Source organism: Pyxicephalus adspersus, chromosome 5 (assembly GCF_032062135.1).
Source record: "Pyxicephalus adspersus chromosome 5, UCB_Pads_2.0, whole genome shotgun sequence".
In the NCBI taxonomy this organism is placed as follows: Eukaryota; Metazoa; Chordata; class Amphibia; order Anura; family Pyxicephalidae; genus Pyxicephalus; species Pyxicephalus adspersus.
Window position 1 is genome coordinate 63,913,321 of NC_092862.1, and position 21,600 is coordinate 63,934,920.

The 21,600-nt window shown below is 36.5% G+C and overlaps 1 protein-coding gene across 2 annotated transcripts in view; it reads left to right on the forward strand.

The window, feature by feature from the left end:
• The window catches only part of F13A1 (coagulation factor XIII A chain), a 66,262-nt gene that overhangs the window by 26,459 nt on the left and 18,203 nt on the right, over positions 1–21,600 (forward strand). For both annotated transcript variants that reach the window (XM_072411755.1, XM_072411754.1), the window contains exons 8-11: positions 5,520–5,658; positions 8,592–8,695; positions 10,780–10,868; positions 14,134–14,287. In XM_072411755.1, coding sequence (XP_072267856.1) covers positions 5,520–5,658; positions 8,592–8,695; positions 10,780–10,868; positions 14,134–14,287 — 486 coding nt within the window. The remainder of the gene's footprint in view (positions 1–5,519; positions 5,659–8,591; positions 8,696–10,779; positions 10,869–14,133; positions 14,288–21,600) is intronic.

Consider the following 21,600-nt stretch of genomic DNA (forward strand, 5'->3'; position numbering starts at 1 on the left):
ATTTATTATTATCTATTGGACTTTATTTACAACCATCTTATTTCACTCAAGCACAGTTTGTATTACTTTTCCTGAGCCGGTGCAATACATAAGCATTAACATCAGCTATAATGACTTTTCATTTATCAGACCATGTATGAATTATATAGAGTGCCATTTGCCATTGCCAGTGTCATTTGTTCTTTTACAACATGATCATGTTGGATTATCAATGAATGACTAAATACAGATTACTTTCTCAATAATAGTGAAAGTTATGATTATTCACACACAGCCCAATTTGCCATTCAGTTTAAATCAGCTAAACACATTCCAGGGGCATCAAAACAGATATTCTCTAATGAAAGTTGAGGATAAATTACCCTATAGTGCATAGAGCTACAGAGGTTAGTGAAGGGTTGTTTTAAGGCGTATCTATTGCTTGTTAAGAATATGGCAACACGCTTATTCAGGTTAGAGACAGTGGGCCTGATTTTCGAAAGCTTTCCAAGGCTGGAGAAGATACACTTTCATCAGTGAAGCTGGGTGATCCAGCAAACCTGGAATGGAAGTAATTTGCTGTTGGTTAGCAAATGTTTACAATCCTGGACCAGATCCATTTCAGGTTTGCTGGATCACCCAGCCTCAATGATGAAAGTGTATCCTCTCCAGCCTTGGAGAGCTTTAATAAATCAGATCCATTGCAGGACAAAGATAACAGGTAGGCATCTTGGAAATCAAGTAATCAGTAATAGGGATTACTATATTCTTGTTAATTCCTTTTAAAAATGCTTTTCTCTTTTGGGCAAGGTCCTTTCCTCCCCCTGTGTCATTGTTTGTCTGTCATTTGCAACCCCTATGTAATGTACAGCACTGCATAACATGTTGGCGCTTTATAAATATAGATTATAAGTAATAATAATATTATTTCAGTTTTTCAACTGAAACATTTTTATTGTTCTGCCATCACAGCCTAAATTTGTAGTCATGTTTAGAATCCACTTTTTTCATACATTAATTGGCCAGAAATTATTGCACTTGAAGAGTTTAAACTGAGATCCATTTACCAGTTATATGTCTAACAGGATGCCAGGGGTGCAGCTTTTCTTATTACAATACAGTATGATAGTAAGCATAAGCTCCAGCTGCGTCTTTCAGAGCATTTCACAAAAATAAATTCTTGAATTAGAATAGCCTTTCAGTATCTATTAAAAAAGCACATGTAGATTCCTAAACATGTTTGCAAAATAGCCATGAAAGTAATTCGTTTACAGCAAAACTGGAGTTTCATTGTACTTCAAACAATTTCTAAATATTTGCGTTGTATTTTTTTTGTAGATTTTATTGCAGTTGAATAACTAAGAAATAACTAAATGATGATATTTAATTTCTATTGGAAACCTAAATTATTCTACCAATCTTGCCTTTAGTGACAGTTATAGAACAAAAACTTGCTGTCATTTGCATAGGCGCCAGTAGAGGGCACTGTGATGTGGAACTATAGACTGCATGCTCAATATACAATATTAACTAACATTCATATTGATGTCTTTATAGCACAAGGGCTGTCACAAAAAGCAAACAGCAACCAACCCACTTGATTTCTGATCATGTGATCACTATGATTTTATAGTGATCAAAAGGCACTGTTTACATTTTTAAGCACACAATTTTTTTTTTACCTTTTTTTGTCTAATTGTTTGCTTACAATAAAAAAACATCTTGTTGATCCTGCTATCAATCCAGTAAGCTTGTAATTTCTTCTAGTGAGCCAAGCACAGTGTGCCTCTGCCACACTGAAATCCTAAATTAGGATGAGTTTTATCAGCCCAGCCCTTTTCACCTATGAATACTATTTTGTCTCCATGTTTTGTAGATGAGGAGAGAAGTAGATGTTCTGTAGCTAAAGCTTTCATGCAGCTTGGTTTTATTCACCAATCTAAGTATTCAATAAGCCAAGCATACATACTAATAACCTGAAATAATTAAAAAGATAGTAGATGATGATTTAATCTTTAGTATGGGGAAGGGTGCTACAGTTTAAATGATTTTGGCATTCTCATGAGAAAATCCCACATAATATATAGCAGGAATGATCACAAATGGTTTATTACACATTTACTGGACTTAGAAGAAACCCGTACTAAATGAATATTTAATCTTGAAAATGCAATTTACCTGACCTTCAGGACCTGGCTGGATGTCTCTGGCTTGGAAAAAATATGCTGATTTGGTGTTCTGACTTTACTCTGACTATATGATGCATAGAAAGATATATAATGGAGGTGTCACCCTACTTAATAAAATCAAGGTTTGCCTGCCCCAGACGTAATACTTAAATACATAACAAGGAACAAGAAAGGCTGGGTTTAAGCTGGCAAAAATCAGATTTAGTATATTAATACATATGCCAATGAGTGAGTTTACAAAAACTGCAATTAAAAAAAAACAAAACAAAATATATATATATATATATATATATATATATATACAAATATGCAGGCTTCCCCAATTGAACTTGCGAGGGAAAAATGCCTGTTATGCTAGACATAAGCCGCTTATATCTGATGTGTTAGAAGAGTCAGGATAGAAATCGTCTCAATCCCGCCGATAGGCTTCAGGGGATAAATAGGGAGCATTATGGTGACTGTTGTGATAAAATATATAAGATTATTTACAATTGTACAAAAATTGTTCAACAGCAAAATCACAAAAAGATGTGAATAAGATAACTGTAGTAAATTAAAATTTAGTAATTGAAGTGATGAGATATAAGTCAAAGGTGCACAAGAATAGTCAATGTGAAAAAGAAAATATGGTATTAGCTTCACCTTATAGTAAAGTGACCATGTTTTTAGATATATGAAGGTAAGTAAGGATAAAGATAAAGATGATAATAACAACAATGTTGAAAAAATATGTGACTATAATATAGTTCATGTTGACCGAGTATACATGTTAGGTGTTAGTGTCAAAGGTTACAATTTGAGAAAATTATGTATATACAATTAATTAGAGGTACCAATGTACTAGTAGATAATCTATGCGGCATTAGCTCAGTAGTAGCTCAGTAGTAGCACTTATTTTTTAGGGGTTACAAGTGTCCTGTTAAAACGGCAGGGGCTCCCTTATATGTTCTGAGAAAGATATGAAGCACTGTGAGTTTTGTTAAAATGAAACATTATTACAAAAAAGATAAATAATCATACGCATGGGTTGCAGCCATTCCAGAACTGCTGAGACCTTGGTTGGATCCATGGCCAACCCGTGATCTGACAGAATATATCCTAAGAAAGCAACCTCACGTACCTCGAAGGCGCACTTCTCCAATTTTGCATAGAGGCAGTTTTCTCTGAGCTTCTGGAGGACCTGGCGTACTTGTGCTCTGTGGAGGAGAAGATCAGATGAATAAATCAAAATATCATCAAGATACACAATCACAAATTTACCCAGAAATTCTCGGAATACATCATTCACAAGTTCCTGGAAGACTGCCGGGCATTACACAGACCAAAGGGCATTACTAAGTATTCGAAATGCCCATCCTTGGTGTTAAAGGCAGTCTTCCATTCCGGTTGTAGGCCACTTTCAAATCTAGCTTGGTGAAGAATCGGGCCCCATTGACCTGGGGCAAAAGGTACCAATTCTTCACAGTAATCTTGTTCAGGCCCTTGTAATCAATACAGGGTCCTAACCCGCCATCCTTCTTCTCCACAAAAAAGAAGGCAGCACCCGCAGGGGAAGAGGGTGGCCCGGGAGTAAGTCAATGGCTCCCTTCTGCACCCCCAATACACTGGAACCTTTCAGGTCCTTTGCGAGGGCAGGTCCTTGCCCCGTGACGGGGATCGCCACAGTAAAGACAGTCCACCTTGCAAACGCGAATTGCGCTCGGCGGGGGTTCCACTGGCACCGCTGGTGGAATGCGCCTGGGCACACAAAACACAGCCAACTCCAAGATTCCTTTTATCAAGCTTTATTGTTGGCATAAAACAAGACAAGGGTATTCAGAGATGATCAGTCTGATAGGCGTTGTACAGAAGGGTAAAGCAGAGGCAGGTCAGGAACAATCCGAGGTCAGGACAGGCAGCAGGCAAGAGTAGTCACAAACAATCCAAGGTCAGGGCAGGCAGAGTTCAGGCAGAATCAGGTATCAGAACAAGTTGCTATTGGTAACAACAACAGGTTAATTTGAATCAATACAGAGAACGCACCCAAGCACACTGTACACACAGGGGCTTATAGCGGGTAATGGTGTTTGCTATATATATATATATATATATATATATATAATGGGAATTAGTAGTTCTACATAACTGTACATAGCTTAGATAATAGCATAAAATTTTCAATGGTGGTTTGGCTGTGGTATGGAATGGTTTGCCCTCTTGCCTTGCATCTCCAAAACAGACTGAAAAGTTAATCGGCTTCTTCTGCAAAAATGGTCCTGGAGTATGGTTGGGACAACAGAATATGCCTAGGAAAGGGACATAGAGTTTTGAGCCCCTCAGGAAGTCACAACAATTGTTCGATGTGGAATATGTTTGAGTTATATAAATAAATATGTTAGTGTACGATCTGTGAAAAGCCTTAGGTAAACCACAGGTACCAAAATGTCCTAGGAATTTATTGAATGTTGCAGGGTATATGCAGGGTATATAGAAAAGCTTGACCTTCTAGCTGTAGCTAGGAAAAATAAGATATAGGTAGAATTTAAAGTAACTGATTATAAAAAGACACATTTTACCTTTATTGCCGCCTGACAGCATGTTTTTTTTTATATTAAGAAAGAATGAACTTCTAGACAAACATAAACCGCAGTGACAATGTGGAAATGTTCAAACCATGAAACATAAGGGACACAGTATTCATTTAAACTGAAAAAAACTCAATAAACCTTTTGTATTACATTTAGTTATATTTTTTTGATTTTTCTAATATACACTTTAGATCACTAGTAAAGTATTAGCTCTGCATTTATGGTATTTGGCATATTGCGTTTGAAAACTGTTTAATGGAAATGCACCATTCAGTAATTTTATTGAATAGGATATGCATCTGATGTAAATGGATTATGCCTTCACATATGTATAAATGACATGTAATGTGTATTTACATGTAGGTAGTACAACTAAAATATGATGGAATACATGGTAACCTGAAGAGGAAGCATACCCACTGTTTATATCTAGGCCTTAAGAGTTTTTTGTTGGTCAAAGCCGCTAATAAGATTAAATTTACTGCTCCCTATTAGTTTGGAGTGTACAAACACAAGACTGACACCACAACCAGACTGAGGAAGGAACCAGCTTTTAATAGTAATATTTTCGTAATAACCTAATATAACCATGCAGCTTTTAAGATAGTTTGAAGTTTCAGTGTAGTAATATATATAAAGTAGTGCAGAAACTATTATAAAGTATCAGAATCAGCATTTGTGGAATAAGCATTAATGTACTCTCTGATCTATTAGACAGATTTATGTGCATATTAGTAACACACCTCTAAATATTTAATTTATTAGTCAATTTGTCTTTTCACAGTTCTGCGATGCCTTGGAATTCCTGCAAGGCTTGTCACCAATTATTTCTCTGCTCATGATAATGACGCTAATCTACAAACTGATGTCTTCTTGGATGAAGATGGGAAGACTAATACTACCCTCACCAAGGACAGCATCTGGTAGGTTTACCACACATCCAGCCAAAACTTTTCTTGGAATGTAAAGTGCTTGAATCTTATCTTATCTCTGTTTCCTTATTAGGGTGATTTCCTCTTACTATCTATCCCAGTGTTAAGCTGCGTACACACGGCAAATTTTTCTCGCCCGATAATCGGTATCGGCCAATTATCGGGCGAAAATCTGCCGTGTGTACAGTCGGTCGTTGTCCATCGTCCGACGACCGTCCTGGCGGATCCATGGACGATGGACGACGACCGATCCTAATGAAAGGGAAGGGGAGAGCGCGCAGCAGGGTGCCGCTCCGTCGCTCTCCCCCTCCCCTCTCCATAGAGCATGAACGGTGCTGTATGTACAGCATCGTTCATGCATCGTGCAGTCTTTTCTCGTTGGAAAGGATCGTGAAAGATCCTTTCCAACGAGAAAAATTGCAGGTGTGTATGCAGCTTTAGGCAGTCAGGACAGTAAGAAATCATGAATCCCTATAATAGGGACACAGACATCAAGGAAAACACATTGTTTAGAATGGGGGTAAAAGTTAGAACTTTGGTCGGGTCTTTACTGTGTTTGCCTTTTTGTCTAAGTGACACCTATGTGTCTTTTGTTCTTTTCTTGGTGTTATAGGGGTGATATTATCACTGAGAAAAAAAGTGAGGGAAAATCTTGCATGTCAAGCTGAATAGGGCTAGGGCTTCAATTATTATTTATTCATGCATTTATATAGGACTGACATTTTTCACAATGCTATATACATGGTCTCTCAAGGGAGGTCATAATCTAATGTTTGATACATTTGATTATGTATATTATTATTGGTCTTTTATGCTGTTTATATTGGAACCATTTCTTATCCTACCCCAAACGTTTCCTTTGACAGTTTACATATCTGGGGTTAGACACCACAAGACTTTTAAAGGTAGCCTTTTCCAGACGGACACACTCCTCATCATTCCCATAATCTAACCAAAATATAGATAAAGGATAGAGGCCATAAAGGGTACTTTGACTGGACTGTGGCAATGCAGCCCCATACACAGCAAGCTGCAATGCAATAAAGTTGAACACCAGCAAAACTTTCTGTCTTGCTCAGTTGCAAAGGCTACTCCTTACTGCAACTGCGTACTCTGATTTCACTGTACATTGTAGGCCTCTCACAGTGTACATTTGCAGCTGCAGTAAGTCAAAACCTGACCACCTTCTTGGCCACCCTTTGTTTTGGGTTTCAGTTCTTTAAAACTTGGTTGCTCAGCATCATGTTGATTTTCCCCTCAGGTCCTGTTTTATGCAATGTACAGCACCCTGCTGCCCCCAACACCATTCACGATCTGAGATTGGGTTGATATGATATAGAAGAACCTGTTGAATAGTATCATTGTTTGCTCTGTACCAATACTGAACAGTATTTGTTCATTTTTTGTTTCTCACTCTCACACATGAGTTTAGAGCTCAATCTTCAAAAAAATATATAACATTCTTTTATATTCAGTCTTATGATTTCCTAATAGTTTTAGTCTAGCTAAAGCAGTGTTCTTGCACTGTTTAAAAAATTCAAGATTTGCAGATAGGTTCCCTTAAATAATTCTTTTCGTATGCTAGAGCCTCATTATATTTTTCCATTGACAAGTTTTCCTTGATCTAAGATTTTATTCTTGCTTTGAAATGGCTTGTTAGACAAGCGTTATATCCTCCTGGCTTCTTTCAGTTGCTGTTTTTGCCTATTATTAATGAAATGGTCAGAGTTTAACTATTCTGTTTTTTTACTGACATTTTTTATTGCTCATACAGCTATTCAGATCAGGAATGCATTAGTAGGTACTCAAGCAATTTTATTCACATTTGGCAGGGCGTATGCGATTTAAAAGACAAAACTAACTTGGCACTTACAATAGGATAGTTTTTACAATTGATGTACATTGCATGGCACAGGGACTAACATTCTATAATTCAAAAACTATACCTTGTAGTTTTGTCATTTACTTCTATTGCCTTTGAAGTGCCACTAAACCTGAAACTAAGGAAGAAAGACTTATAAAATAACATAAAGAATTACATATATGCAGGGCTTGGTTTTTACTCTCACTCAATGCACACTGCATACAAGATCATCGAAGGAACATTTGCTAAGAATTACAGTATATTAAAACGAGCATTAAAATTACAGAAGGTAAATTAATATCAAATTTAATTTAATGAAAAACTATTAGGATCCACAAAGAAAATCTGAACTAGCACAACATGAAACCTCTGCAGAGACACAATCAGTTCCATACTGACCGAATCAGAAACTTTTACAATGATACAGTACTGGCACAACCAGAAATATGTTTGCAGACTCAAACAATATCATACATGCTCCTCACTTAAGGACAAGGTTCTGGTCATTAGGCATATTGTTTGTTAAGCAGGGAACATAAACACAGGAAGATGTAGCTCCAAAGAACGCAGGGGAAGCGCTGTGCAGCTGTACACTGTAAAGTTCTTTATAGTGTAATTTGCGGAGACCCAGTCATACGTGTCATTAAACAGGTAAGTCATTAAATGAGGAATATCTGTACTACAGGATGACAAGTAGGACTCATATTCCTTGGCCTGCCTGTACAGCAAGTCTCAATTTCTCCCAAGGCTGAAATGACCTACCTTTTAATAGTAAGCCCTGCTCTTGATCACATTCCAAAGTGTTGGCTATAGACTAAAGCCATGCATATTGACCGGTAAATTGAATGAACTGGGCTTAATAGTGGTGACGGCTCCTAATCTTTCGAACTTGCAGAAAAGTTGATACCTCCAGGTAGTCCAGGATTTAAGTAACAAGGGGCTTTATAAGGATTTCTAACTGAAGACTTGCACAAGTCTTTGCAGAAGCCACAAGATTCCTGTATCAAGGCACTGTACATATGTCATTACTGAAGTACTGTGCACATCTTGTTCTTTAAAGGAATTATCATTGCTGGAATGAGGCTTGGATGACTCGCCCAGATCTTCCAGTTGGTTTTGGAGGATGGCAAGCCGTAGATGCCACACCACAGGAGACTAGTGATGGTAATTTTATCCTTATGTGTTGTTCTAATGTGATATGTAGTTATTGTTTCTACACTGATTAGGAGAATGAATTGAAATATTCAAATATTAGATAGTATATTACTTTTGTATTAGGTAACACTTACACATTTTTCAACTTTGTTACCTAGTTCATCTGTATGGGATTCAAAATTTTACACACCCAGCATTGAAATGTGAACCGTGTTCTGTAGGTCCCACATGGGGTCTTTTGAAGTATATATTTGATATATGCAATGTCTCTATCAGTCTCTCAACCAGGGTTCCTCCAAAGGTTGTTAGGGATTACTATGGCAATGAACAGTTTGTGCTTTTCAGTTACAGATACCAACATTCTTTTTAGCTATCTGTAAGCGTAACATTTTTCCAACTGGCCAGCAATGTGAGAGGCGTTCTTCCTATTGGCCATCACACTAATGTACTTTGAGTTGTGGGTACAGTAATTGTAGTAGGGGTTCCATGCAGGCTCAAAGGTTATTTCAAGTGGTTCTATATTTCAACGGTCTATATCGTCATTGCAAAACTACCAATCTGATATATATATATATATATATATATATATATATATATATCAGTCTCTAAATTAAATATAGCTTAACCTTCTTCAGTAAACCTGTACATACCCCAGCCCTTCATGTAAATAATAAAAAACGTTGTAACTGTACACTACAGCCTGAAAAATGTACTGTTGTAAATAGTAATTACATATACTTCATACTACATATGGGAATTTACCTTATGCAGTTTACCGCTTTAAATATAAACCTAAAAAACTATAGTTCCCTAACCTGTTTGTGCAAGTGTTCTATCTAAAACCACCATCCTACTAAAGCAGGACAGAAAATATTCTTGCAAAGAAAGTTATTGGAATGTAACTCAAAAGTTAATTTAAATTTAATTAAAAAGACATATGCAAAATATCCCTGTAGTACTAAAAATGTTGCTATGAGGTAATTAGTTGATTTTGTGTGTGTTTATTTTCTTAATTGTGTTTTAGTAACCAAAACTGTAAAAATGCTTACTGTAGCTGAAGTTTACACTTCTAAAATTACAATAATGTTGTTTGATTTTCCTAAAGCTAAACTCCAGACAGATATAAAAGACACACATTAATGAAATCCTTTATTCATTATTACATCATTACATACCTTGTTTACTATATTTAGTAAAGTGGAGGGATCTTCAGTCACTTTCAACCATTTTTAGCCAGGTTGGTTGCTTTTATCTGTTGGTTTTTAACAGATAAGTGCTGAAGTTAAAATTACTTAACTTTAAGTTTGGCTTCACCTTCTGAGCCTGTGAATTATTTCTGACCTATTTGGAGGCAAAAGAGACACCAAGGTTGACTTTCATGTGAAAAGTCAAGATTTGCATGCAACTGCAGCTATATCCCTGAATTTATTGCCTATTTTGCCGTGTGGGTTTCACAAAAGATGGAGTCAAGATGGTAGCACAGTGCTGGGCATCAAGAAAAGAAGGAATATCAAGAGACATCAGTTAGACCCTGAAGAGTAATGATTACCAGTATTTATTTTAGTTTGTTGCAGTGTAGTTTTGGTATAGCCCTTTACATTTGACCTAGTCAACGTAGAATGCATAATGCCATCAATCGATCAATCAGTCAATCCAATAATCAATTCATAAGCACCATTGTGTCAATGAACACACAGTATATTGATTCAAAGCACATTAGTAATTAGATTACTTGGAACAAATGTCATGATCAATTTGTTGATGAAACCAGATTATGTGACTTGTAAATTCACACTTCTACACAGTTGAGTTCAGAGTTTAAAACATATTTATGCTAAACAGTAGAACTGGATCCAGCCACCTGGCTATGAGAGTGAAAGGTGATTTGGCCTTCTAATTACTAGCATGCTATAACATTTTATTTTTATAATATAATACTTGAACAAAAGAGAAAAGAAAACAAGGTCACAGAGCAGCTATATGTGTGAAAACAAAGTTTAAGATTGTATTTCCACAAAGAAGCTAAAAGATAGAGTGAGCAAGGAGAATGCTATGGGATTCATCTTCTAATTTGTAATATTGATCATCTCTAGGTATGTATAGATGTGGACCTGCATCTGTTCAAGCCATTAAACATGGCCATGTCTGCTTCCAGTTTGATACACCTTTCCTTTTCTCCGAGGTATGTTTTTCTTCAATCTCATCAAAAATTCAATTTTGTAAAATAAATCCACTGCAGTAATATAACAGCTTCATGGTTGTGTTTTGTTTTGCCTAGTCTTGTTTCATATAATTTACATCTGTAATGTTTTATACAAAAGCTACAATATTTCAAGACCTGTATCACCGAATATAAAATGTTTGTTTTGCGACATGTAACTGCAACTGTCTGAAGTGTATATTATTTTTTTTATCATTTTTAATATACTGCCTTCTCAAGGTTGCCTATTACAAAAGTAGAGTTCATTTTAAAGTAAACCATAAGGTTTTAGTGAAAATGATTTCACAGGTAAATGCAAATCCTGTCCTTATATAAAGGAGAGGGGAACATGTTCTAAAACACTTCTTGTTCTATGGTGACTAATCTGTTCCCTCATAGATATAGTTCAGTGAGTAATGCTGTCACTCAACAGTGATTCTCAACCATTAATCCATCCAACCCTACAGTTCCCCCAGAGTTTGCTAAGGGTTCCTTGAGCAAGGAGCAAATTGTGCTTCTCAGTTTAGGTGACACCAATGATCTTTTTGGCTATCTGTAAGGGTGACAGTCTGCCCACTGACTTTCTTCCTACTGACGACCCTACTGACCACCGCACTAATATACTGTAATTCGTGGATATAAAATTTATAGCAGAGGTTCCCTGAGGATATAAAAGTTATTCAAGGGTTCCCTCAGGTTAAGAAGTCAAGAAACTCTGTTCTTGAAAAAGAAATATATTACTGGCAGAAGCACTAGGTAAATCCTGAAAATGAAAACTAATTCAGCCACCATCTCAAGACTCAACTATATTAGATTACATTTCGTTCTTTCTTTTAATTGTACCTTTGTTATATGCTGTGAGTAATGTAGCAATTACAAAATAAGAAATGTATTTTGGCTTACAAGTGCTTCACTGGGGATCTTTTAACACCTGCAACTGACATCTGTCCTACAAACGTACTCTATCCCACCTCCTTTTGGCCAAAATAAAAAAAAAACATATTCCTAGCTTCATTCATTTTGATAGCATTCCAAGTGCCTTGGAATTCAGAGCCCCTAACGATGAACTCCAGGCAGATAAAAAAAATTATTGGAGCTGTAAAATTGAACACATCTGTAAATGCAATTTATGAAATTCAAGCACTATATGTTTCTCAATTTGACTTGGTACTAGTCTCTTGCAGTGCAGGTACAAATAACTCTGCAGAGAGGGAGAAGCAGCACAAGAACCCAACTAGTTGATGCAGTGCCAGAAGCCTAATGATAGAGGGCATAGTGATAGATATATTTGCTTAATCAAGCAGTTTACTTCCTGCTCCATGCAGTGGCTACTCTGTTTTATTGCCTACCACTCCTACAACTCTGCTCAGTAAGATGAAAAAGTATGTTATAGTAATATAACAACATGCCACTTGTTAGCGATTCATGGTGATTTAGCAAACATAAAATCTTCCAGTTATTGTTAGATCAACTTTAAAGTGAACTTTCCAAAACTATGCATACTACTTTGCAGCTTTTTTTGGTTTCTACATTTTTTTCTCTTCTTTTAAGTTTACATTGACATTCAAGTTTACAAACAAAGAAAAATGCCCATTGAGAATACTGTAGCCAATAAGAAGACCCCTTTTTCCCAACAACATACCCATGGGAAGCAATGAAGTGTAAATGGATCATATACAGTGAGATATTGCTGTAAGCACCCCAGAGGCCTAATTCAATCTTGATTCTACTTGAAAAGGACCTTATTTTACTGTGTGATTGTACTGTACACTATAGGACAATCAAGTAGAATCAAGTAAATTATTTGCCTAGTAATAATTCTTCTGGAATATTTTATTAGCACTAAAACAATTATATTAGAAGAATATTCTAATAGTAGTAAAATAATTCTAATAGAATATTTTACCAGCAGTATAAATATTGTACTAGTAAAATCATTCTGCTAGACTTAATCAAAGTACTACTTAAAAGTGATACAATTCCACTTTGTAGTCATAGATGACTATTATCATTTAAGTTCTGATTCTAACATAGTTCAACCTAAAAACTGTCCTTGTTGGTGTATGTATAGAGGGATGTATTTGATTCTACTAAATCTTCAAATTTCATCTAAAGGCCCAATAAAACCCTTTTAATGTAACTGGACCAAAAGTCAAATTCAGTTTTGGTTGCATCAAATTTGAATTCATACAAAATCAGTCATCCCTAAACTTCGTAATTAACGCATCAAAGTATCTCAGATTACTGGTAATATGACTTATTTGAGAATTACATGCTGAAACATGGCCATGTAGGGGTTAACATCTGCCAAAAGCCAACATTATCACAAGCAACAGTATACTATAATTTTTGGGTACTCTACGGACCTCTGATTTATCAAAGCTTCAAGACTGGAGAAGAGAGACTATCATAGGAGATCCAGCAAACTTGGAATGGATCTGTTTGAGGACTTAAAAGATTTGCAATGGCAAATTATTTTTAAGATATTCATTCCAGTATTGCTGGATCACACAGGTTCGCACATGATAGTCTCTCTTCTCCAGTCTGTGAGAGGTTTAAAAAAATTAGGTCCAATGTTACTATCCTATCTGGCCCCCTAAGCCCAACTAGACCTATCCAATTGTTCAAGAATGCAACAGGCTCCCTGACTATTCTTCTAAACCAGGGGTTGTCAAATTCCGGCCTTTATGCCAGATACAGCCTAGCCGGTAGTTTGTTCCGGCCTAACGCCCCCTGGCCGACCTAGCCTAATTCTTGGCCGGCAACCCCGCTCCGGAGCCACGGGTTGCTGGCGGATCGGCCAGGGGGTGTTAGGAACTGCCGGAGCCGCCGGAGCTCCGTTGCCGTCCCCTTGCAGTTGCTCCCCTATTTACTGTGGCCGGCAATGATACTTCCACTGCCATGGTAAATAGGGAAAGCTCTCTGCAATGTATATGGAGGAGAGGGGTTTCACTTCAGGGGCCGTTCCCTGGTGGTGGGCGGAGCCATTAGGGCAGGTCCGGCCTAGTGAGCTCCCACCCACCCCATAAATGGTCTAGTGGCCATAAAACTTTGCTAACCCCTGCTCTAAAATATACCACAACCAATTGCATTTACTGTACATTGACATCTCAAGGTTATTAAAAACTAGCCCCCATGCATTTCTGCATTTATTTGAGAAATCATTTCCTTAAATGTTATATTAAGACACCTGAAGATAAAATTTAATATTTTGGATGATATCACAACATTTTCTTCTTTGTTACAGGTAAACAGTGACATTGTTTATTCTAAAGCAATGAAAGATGGATCAAAAGTGGTTCAGTATATTGATAAAACACACGTAGGACAGAAAATTTTAACTAAAGAAGTAGGAGGGGATGGACCCCATGATATAACCGACCAGTACAAGTTCTCAGAAGGTAACTTTTTTTCTGCTTTCGTTGAAGAATGTTGATCTGTTACAAAGATAAGTAAGTACTGCCTAACTATGTGTATTATTGGTTTGCCTAATGTATTTCCTCCAGATCTATGAAATAATCTTTCTCTATTAAAGACCAGTTATTGCTGCTGTCTTTATTTGTGCAGAGTGACTGGTCTTGTATTCACCCCCACCCCCCAAAGTTTTCAGTAGGCAGTTTTTTTAGGGTGGACCTTGACCTTCTCCGCACAATGTTCAGCACAGTAATGATATCAATGCTGCTTGTACAAGATAATATCTTGAATTAAAAAGCCATTGGTGCACATAAAGATCATTAATATTATTTGTGGCTATTGAGCAATTTTTTAAAATGCCATTATTATATAAACTATTATGTTTTAACTTTTGCTCCAATTATGTTTAGCATTAAGCTATCAAAATCATAGGAAACCTATTCAACTCAACTGGTTCCTCATATTTAACCAGGACAGCAATTTATATAATAGAGTGTTATATAATAGAAGAGTCAGAACCAGATGACCAGTTCTGTAAGTGATCCATTACTTACTGTCCCTATGACCATTGTCACAGGGACAACATTTTGACATTGTCACATAAATGGTAGGTAAAATAAATCTTTTACTGGGGGCCACTCTCAAAGGTCATTCCCTTATATTTTAAAACTGAAAAAAGTGACTCATCAAAAAGTTTTCAGTTACATAAAAGCAGGATTGTATAAAAATAATGTAAGAAAAAACAAATTGGAGAGTTGTCCTACATAAGGAAGAACCCTATTTATTACTACTTTATGATCATTATAAATGCCTCCTCTTTTTTATGTTCATTGGGACAGGATATGAATGAAAATCTTTACAATGGGAGAAAAAGACAGCAATTACAATAGAAATGTTTTTCCAATGGTTTGGAAACCCCTCCGCTCAACCATGAAAGAACGGTGAAGGTATTCCCAATCCCTCCCACTTTTTCCAACCTTCTTACATACTGAAAAAAGTTTGCTAGCATAGAACAGTGTGAACTCAAAAAGTTGAAACAACCTAAGGGTTTTTGCAATACTAGCAAATAACGGGGTAAACTGAGTGGAAATTCTGAATATAGCACCATTGCAGTGCCTCCTCGCTAACATTAAACAAGCCACTTATTGATTTCACTAGTTTCATTGTTTGGAGCTGTTCATTAGGTATTTTAGCCAGTGTTTTTCAAATTAACTCCTTAAGACTCAGTATTGGTTTTCACTTCTCTAGGTAGGAAGGTGTGCTAATTAGTAGCATTTAAATAAAAGCACTCAATGTAGAAAATGGTCTTATTTAAAGATCAGAAACATGACATACAGAGAGTTACATTTCAGCAAATTCCCTAAAGTTTATTTTGAAGGAAACAGGGGCTGGTATTGCTGACCTCCTAAAAATGCAGGTTTTCTGGTCTGCTGGTTTTATTAATATCATTACCCTAAAACAAGTATGAACCGAGAAAATGTTGCAGTGCTTATCTACATAGTTGTTCCAGGTTAGGGACTAAAAGTTTTAAAGCCAGACAATCAACTTGAAAGACAAACTGGAAGGTGGAGTCAGGATTTATGTACTGTTCTCCATTGGGGAGATTTCACTTCCTGTCCTATAGACACAAAATGTGAAAATGTGAATATCTCTCAAGATCATCTCTCATCTTTGACAGCTGTCACCAGAAAATGTATCTCCCCGGGAAAATTTTCCCCTCTATGTCTGTTGTGCTAAGAACAATTTTAATTTGGATTGCAGAGTTTACACGTAGGTCTGGTGTTTGTCTTTCGGTCTGGTTTAAATTCAACCAAAAAATTAGCCACTTGGCCCGAAATGGATAAAGCTGAATGTTGGCGATATTTGACAGTCAGATTTGGCACTGAACCATACGTTATACTTGTCAATGAGCCCTATTGTGTTTTTTTAACCATGGCAGACCCAAAACTACTGGGCACGAAGAAATGTTTAGTAGAAAAAATGTTAACATTTCAAAGTGGGCAGAACCCATCTTGAATAAAACCTCAGGAGTTCTAGATGTTGGTTTTCCCGATAGCAAAGGATAACCATCTATAGGAAATACACATAATGACTCAGGTAGGTTAACAACTTGAGTTCAAAGAGAGTGGGCCAGAGACATATCCTTAAAAACTCAATCCAGTATTTGATTGGGAATCTGGGTGGATAGTTAGATGGGGAATGGTGTGTGGGGAAGGGCTGGCATAGGAACCATGAGCCCAGAAATAAAACAGTACAAGTTTTCAACAGAGACAAGTCCAGAATACAGAGCGTGGGGTCATACACAGGTAATCTGTCCAACATAGGAGGTACACAAGGGCAAGATGCAAGCAGAGTTGGGGTCACAGGCAAAAGGTCAGTCCAGGCAGCATAGGTTCACAGAATCAGAAACAGGTAATGTCAACAACAGTAATAACACACCAGCAGCAAGTCAGCCTAGCTTAACACTACAACTGGTGACTGGGAGCACAAAGGCTATAAAGTCCCAGCAGCCATTGGTGCAGTTTAAAGTCAGAAACTAATCAGCCTCCAAAATCCCTTTCAGCTGTGGACAGCCTCACATTGTGTGCTGGGGATGCTGCACAGCTAAAGGGAAGCAGGGGCTGCTGCTATTTCTTTATTCTCTTTGCTGCTGCAAGTGACATTGTTGGACAGAATAGGCAGTCTGGGATACTGCGGTGGCGCACAGCATGGAATCGCCGGCCCGATAAGCATTTCATAAAATAAAAAAAACAGAATAACAAATTCTATTACACTAGAAATAACAAACTTTCCAGCCCTTGTACAAAGCTTCAAATGTAACACATATAGGCCATACTAATCCCTTACAGACATAACATGTTGTAAAAGACATAATTTAAAGTTGTATAACTGACAATAAACAAAAATTGCTATAGTAATACTTTATTATTTTCTCAGGAGCAAAAACCTAATACTCTTCAAAATAAAATATGACAGAAACACAGAATACATGAAAAAAGAATACATGAATGATCTAAACAAATAAGGAAATCTAACAATTTATTTTGATTTTATTCAGTCCCTAAAATAAGACAAAGACAAATTAATGTCAGATAGGGATGGTTTATAGATTTAAAGCTAAGGAAAGGAAAGACTAGGCAAAGGTGAGGCCACAAATAACGGAAAGGTCATGATGGACGTTAGGAATCACAACCCTAGGGATTAATGCCAACAGAGGTCAGCATTGGTAATCAAAAAAGGTAAAAAAAAGCAAGAATAAAGGCATATAGTAGATTTCTTCCTCCTATCCATATAAAAACAAGATTATGCCTGGAAGGAAAAATAAAGGGGTAAAGAAGAAATGTTTAGAGTACCAATTCACATTAGGATCAGGCTGGTAATGATTACATGCATATGTTGTGATTATACACAATCATAATTTTCCCCTTCTTTTATTTTTCAAAATTATTAAAAGTATTTCTTTTTATTATGTATTTCAATATTATATATGCTGAACATTTTACACATTAGAGCAGAGGATGATTATTTTCATAAACAAATTTAGGAAGGAGCCTTGGTCCTGGTGGTCACAGATACAACCTTTACATTCTTCATAAGAGATGTAACTTTTCTGTTCTGGTATTTTTTTGTTTTATTTGTTATGTTGAAAAATTGAAAAATTCATTTGTTATTGTTTAGCAAATGTTTTCAATCATTTAGCAGATACATTCTAGTTTTGCTGGATCACGCAGGTTCACTAATAAAAGTGTATCTTCTCCAGCCTTGAAGAGCTTTATTAAATCAGGCCTATTGTGTTTGAACATCTGTGTGACAAATATGATTAAAAAGGAAAAGTTTGCATTTGGCCTGCTTTGTCTGCAGTTCACAGCACCTGAATAGGAGATGTTGGGTTAAAAAAACACAAGAACAAAAAGCAAGTCAAATTCAGCTCCTGAACTGCCATTAAATCTGCCTGATAAGTCGTGGGAGTTTTGATTATGTGTGTTTGAGGTCTCAAATGCAGGAAAACAATGCCTATGGCCACTAACCCAACGGGGAGGTACAAGCCTGCCAGTTTCTTATCTACCTAGACAAAATGAGCTTCTACCTCTTGTAGTGTGGAGAATGGGTTTTTTTTTGGTTCCTTGATTTCAGCATTAAATCAACTATTCTTTTTTGCAGAAACAAAAGGTCTGATTTATCAAATCTCCAAGACTGGATAAGATAGACTATCATGGGGGAACTTGGGTGATCCAGCAATCCTGAAAAAGGTCTGCACTAGGATCTGGTTAAAACTGCCAAATAGCAATTGGTTTTTAAGAAATCCATTCCAGGCTTGCTGGATCACACAGGTTTACTCATGATGGTCTATCTTCTCCAGTCTTGGAGATCTTTAACAATTCAGGAAATCAGGCACAATGTGTGCATAAAGTAATGTAAAAATCTGATATAGGTATACATAAACATACAACATAACCCTCCCCCTCATTTCCTCTTCCTAAATCTGTGATTTATCAATAGATCCAAATAACTATTAGAATGTGGTTTCCCAATCAATAAATGTAATATCCTGTAAAAACAAATATGGATAATCAATCAGACATTTTTTTATTGTATAAATATTCTTTATTTTTCCAATTAAACAGTGTAAATCTGCAGTGCATTTTAAAATATATGTTTATGGAACCTTCCCAATATAGCCTAAAGTATGCAACTAAAAAATATATAAGAAAAAATGTAGTATTTAGGATAAAAGAATAAAGCCTCATGGTGCAACCATATCACACAATAACTGTATGTCTGTGATTCACAATGACTGAAAGCATTACTATGATAATGTCTGCTAGTTGTCTGAATCTGCGAGTAGACAGTTCTGTAAATATTTTAACATTAATAGCAGTTTTGGAATGAAAGTAAAAGGGAAAGGAAATTGGAAAAAAGTCCGGTAAAAGAAAGCATGTCAGTGATCACCATTAAGGTTTTTCAATATTTAATGGGAGGTCTATTTGCCATGCAATCCCTGGGAGATTTGTAGTGTGAGTACTGTGCGGTTGCTTAGTTACTGAATCCCAGGAGAATGCATGTGAGGAAAGGTTGTAGAAAGAAAACCAAGCAGCTAACAGTAGAGCAATGACATCCAACAAGAAAGGAGAAACTGCTATGTACAGTCCTAGTTCATAGGAAACACAATGTTGTGTTTATTAATATGGTGCCTGGCTAGTGACTAAAATATATTCACAGTAGAAGCGTCTAATCTACAAAGGATAGGGAAGCATTAGACCTTTAATGTTTTTAGATAAACCTATACAATGATCACCTTAGGATAAATGATTGTGAAAGGCAGCACCTATATCCTCTTATTATACAACAATATCTGCTTTCTGTAGTATACAGTTTTCATTTAAAAATATATTTTACATTTAGTTATATGTTGTAAGTAGGCAAACAGTTATCACTGCTCTGTTCTTTTAGAAGCCATTGTTTTATTTATAAAGGGGGTGCTATACTTTGATTTGTGTATATAAAGGCAGCACTATGGCATTTATAACATTTATGGGAATAGTAGACACATGAGCTGTGCTTAACGTGAATCAAGCCTAAAAATTCTGAATCTAAAATTATTCTCTAAACCTACCTTTTTCAACCTTTTTTTAACATAGAGGTGCCCTTGAAATAACTTTTAGGTCTTAGGGAACCTTGACACTATTTGGAATATCCACAGCTTGCCGTATATCAATGTGGTGATCAGTGTGGGAAATTCTTCTTATATTGTTGGCCAGTGGGAAGAATGTCACCCTTGCAGATAGCAAAAACGATCATTGATGTCAGTGGTAACTGGCCTGGGAGGTACAATTTGCTTATTGCTCATTAAAACCCCTAGCAACTTCTGAAGGATTCATAGGGTTTCATGGAATCCTGGTTGAGAAGCACTGTCCTTGGCTATATGTAAACTCAATTACTATAATCTCACCAATTGGGATGAATTGAATAGCCAGGCTTCACATGCAGATAATGCCTGAAATACAGATATTTATGCAGAATACACAGGAGGAAGAACTGGGCAAGAGTAAAAATTCTTTAATACTTTTGAAAGGGGTTCATACATACATAATATTTCCTTTGTGTGTAGGCTTAATCACTTCATATAATTAACTATGGGTTTTAGGAGAAGAAATCCTCTGTATTTTCAGGGCACGTGTATCAGTCATGCATTGGAGCACCTGTTAGCTGAGCTAAGGAAAACTGAAAAAAGAAAATGTAATCACTAAATTCTGCACGTATGCAGAAACGCTGTGACAAGGCTATGACGATCAAAGAATATCTTCACCATTGTAGAAAATTGCAAAGCCCAGAAAAACACAGAAGCAGCAAAAAATAAAAGCTTAATGAAACAATTGTCTTCTGCAATGGCTTGGCTACTGTCGTTCAGTATAAGAAACAGTTCCTAGATCAGTGTTTCTAAACCAGAGTTTCATGGAACCCTAGGGTTCCTCCAGAGGCTGCTAGTGGTTCCTTGAGCAATTTGTCACACTCTGATTAATTTAACTGACACCAATGATCTTTTTGGCTATGTGTAAGGGTTGGCATACCTACTACTAGCCAGCAATCTAAGCGACATTGGTTTTGATTTATTAAAGCTTTTCAAGGCTGGGGGAATACACAGAAAATACACTTTCATTAGTAAAGCTGGGTGATCCAGCAAACCTGGAATGGATTTCTTCAAAGTCATTTGTAATTTGCTAGCAATTGTTTTGAATCCTGGACCAGATCTGTTCCATGTTTTCTGGATCACCCAGCTTCACTGATGAAAGTGTATTCTCTCCAACCTTGGAGAGCTTTAATAAATCACCCCCATTATCCCAATGACCACCACACTAATGGACTGTGAGGTGTGGATATAGGAATTATAACAAGGGTTTCCCTGAGACCTGAAATTTCTTTCAAGGGTTACAAAATGTGAGAAAAGTTGACAAACACTGCCATAGTCTATTCTCCACTAATATAGTCTTGTATAGAAAGGACAAATGATGAAGATGTTTGTATATGATACTAGCCTTTGCCGTAATACCTGGGAACTTGATGGAACTGATAGAAACAAAAAGTAAAGGTATGCTGGACTAGTTTTCTGAATCTAAAAATATAGTGGAATTAAAGGGCACCTTGTAAAAATTTTATAATAACACAAAAATATACTTTCTGCTACAAAGGTGATGCCACAGAAATAGGCTGTTCATCCCTATTTAAAAGGAGACTTTGCAATTTCAGAAATAATCTTTAATAATCTAAACTTTACACTTAAATGGGACTAGAAAATGGAACC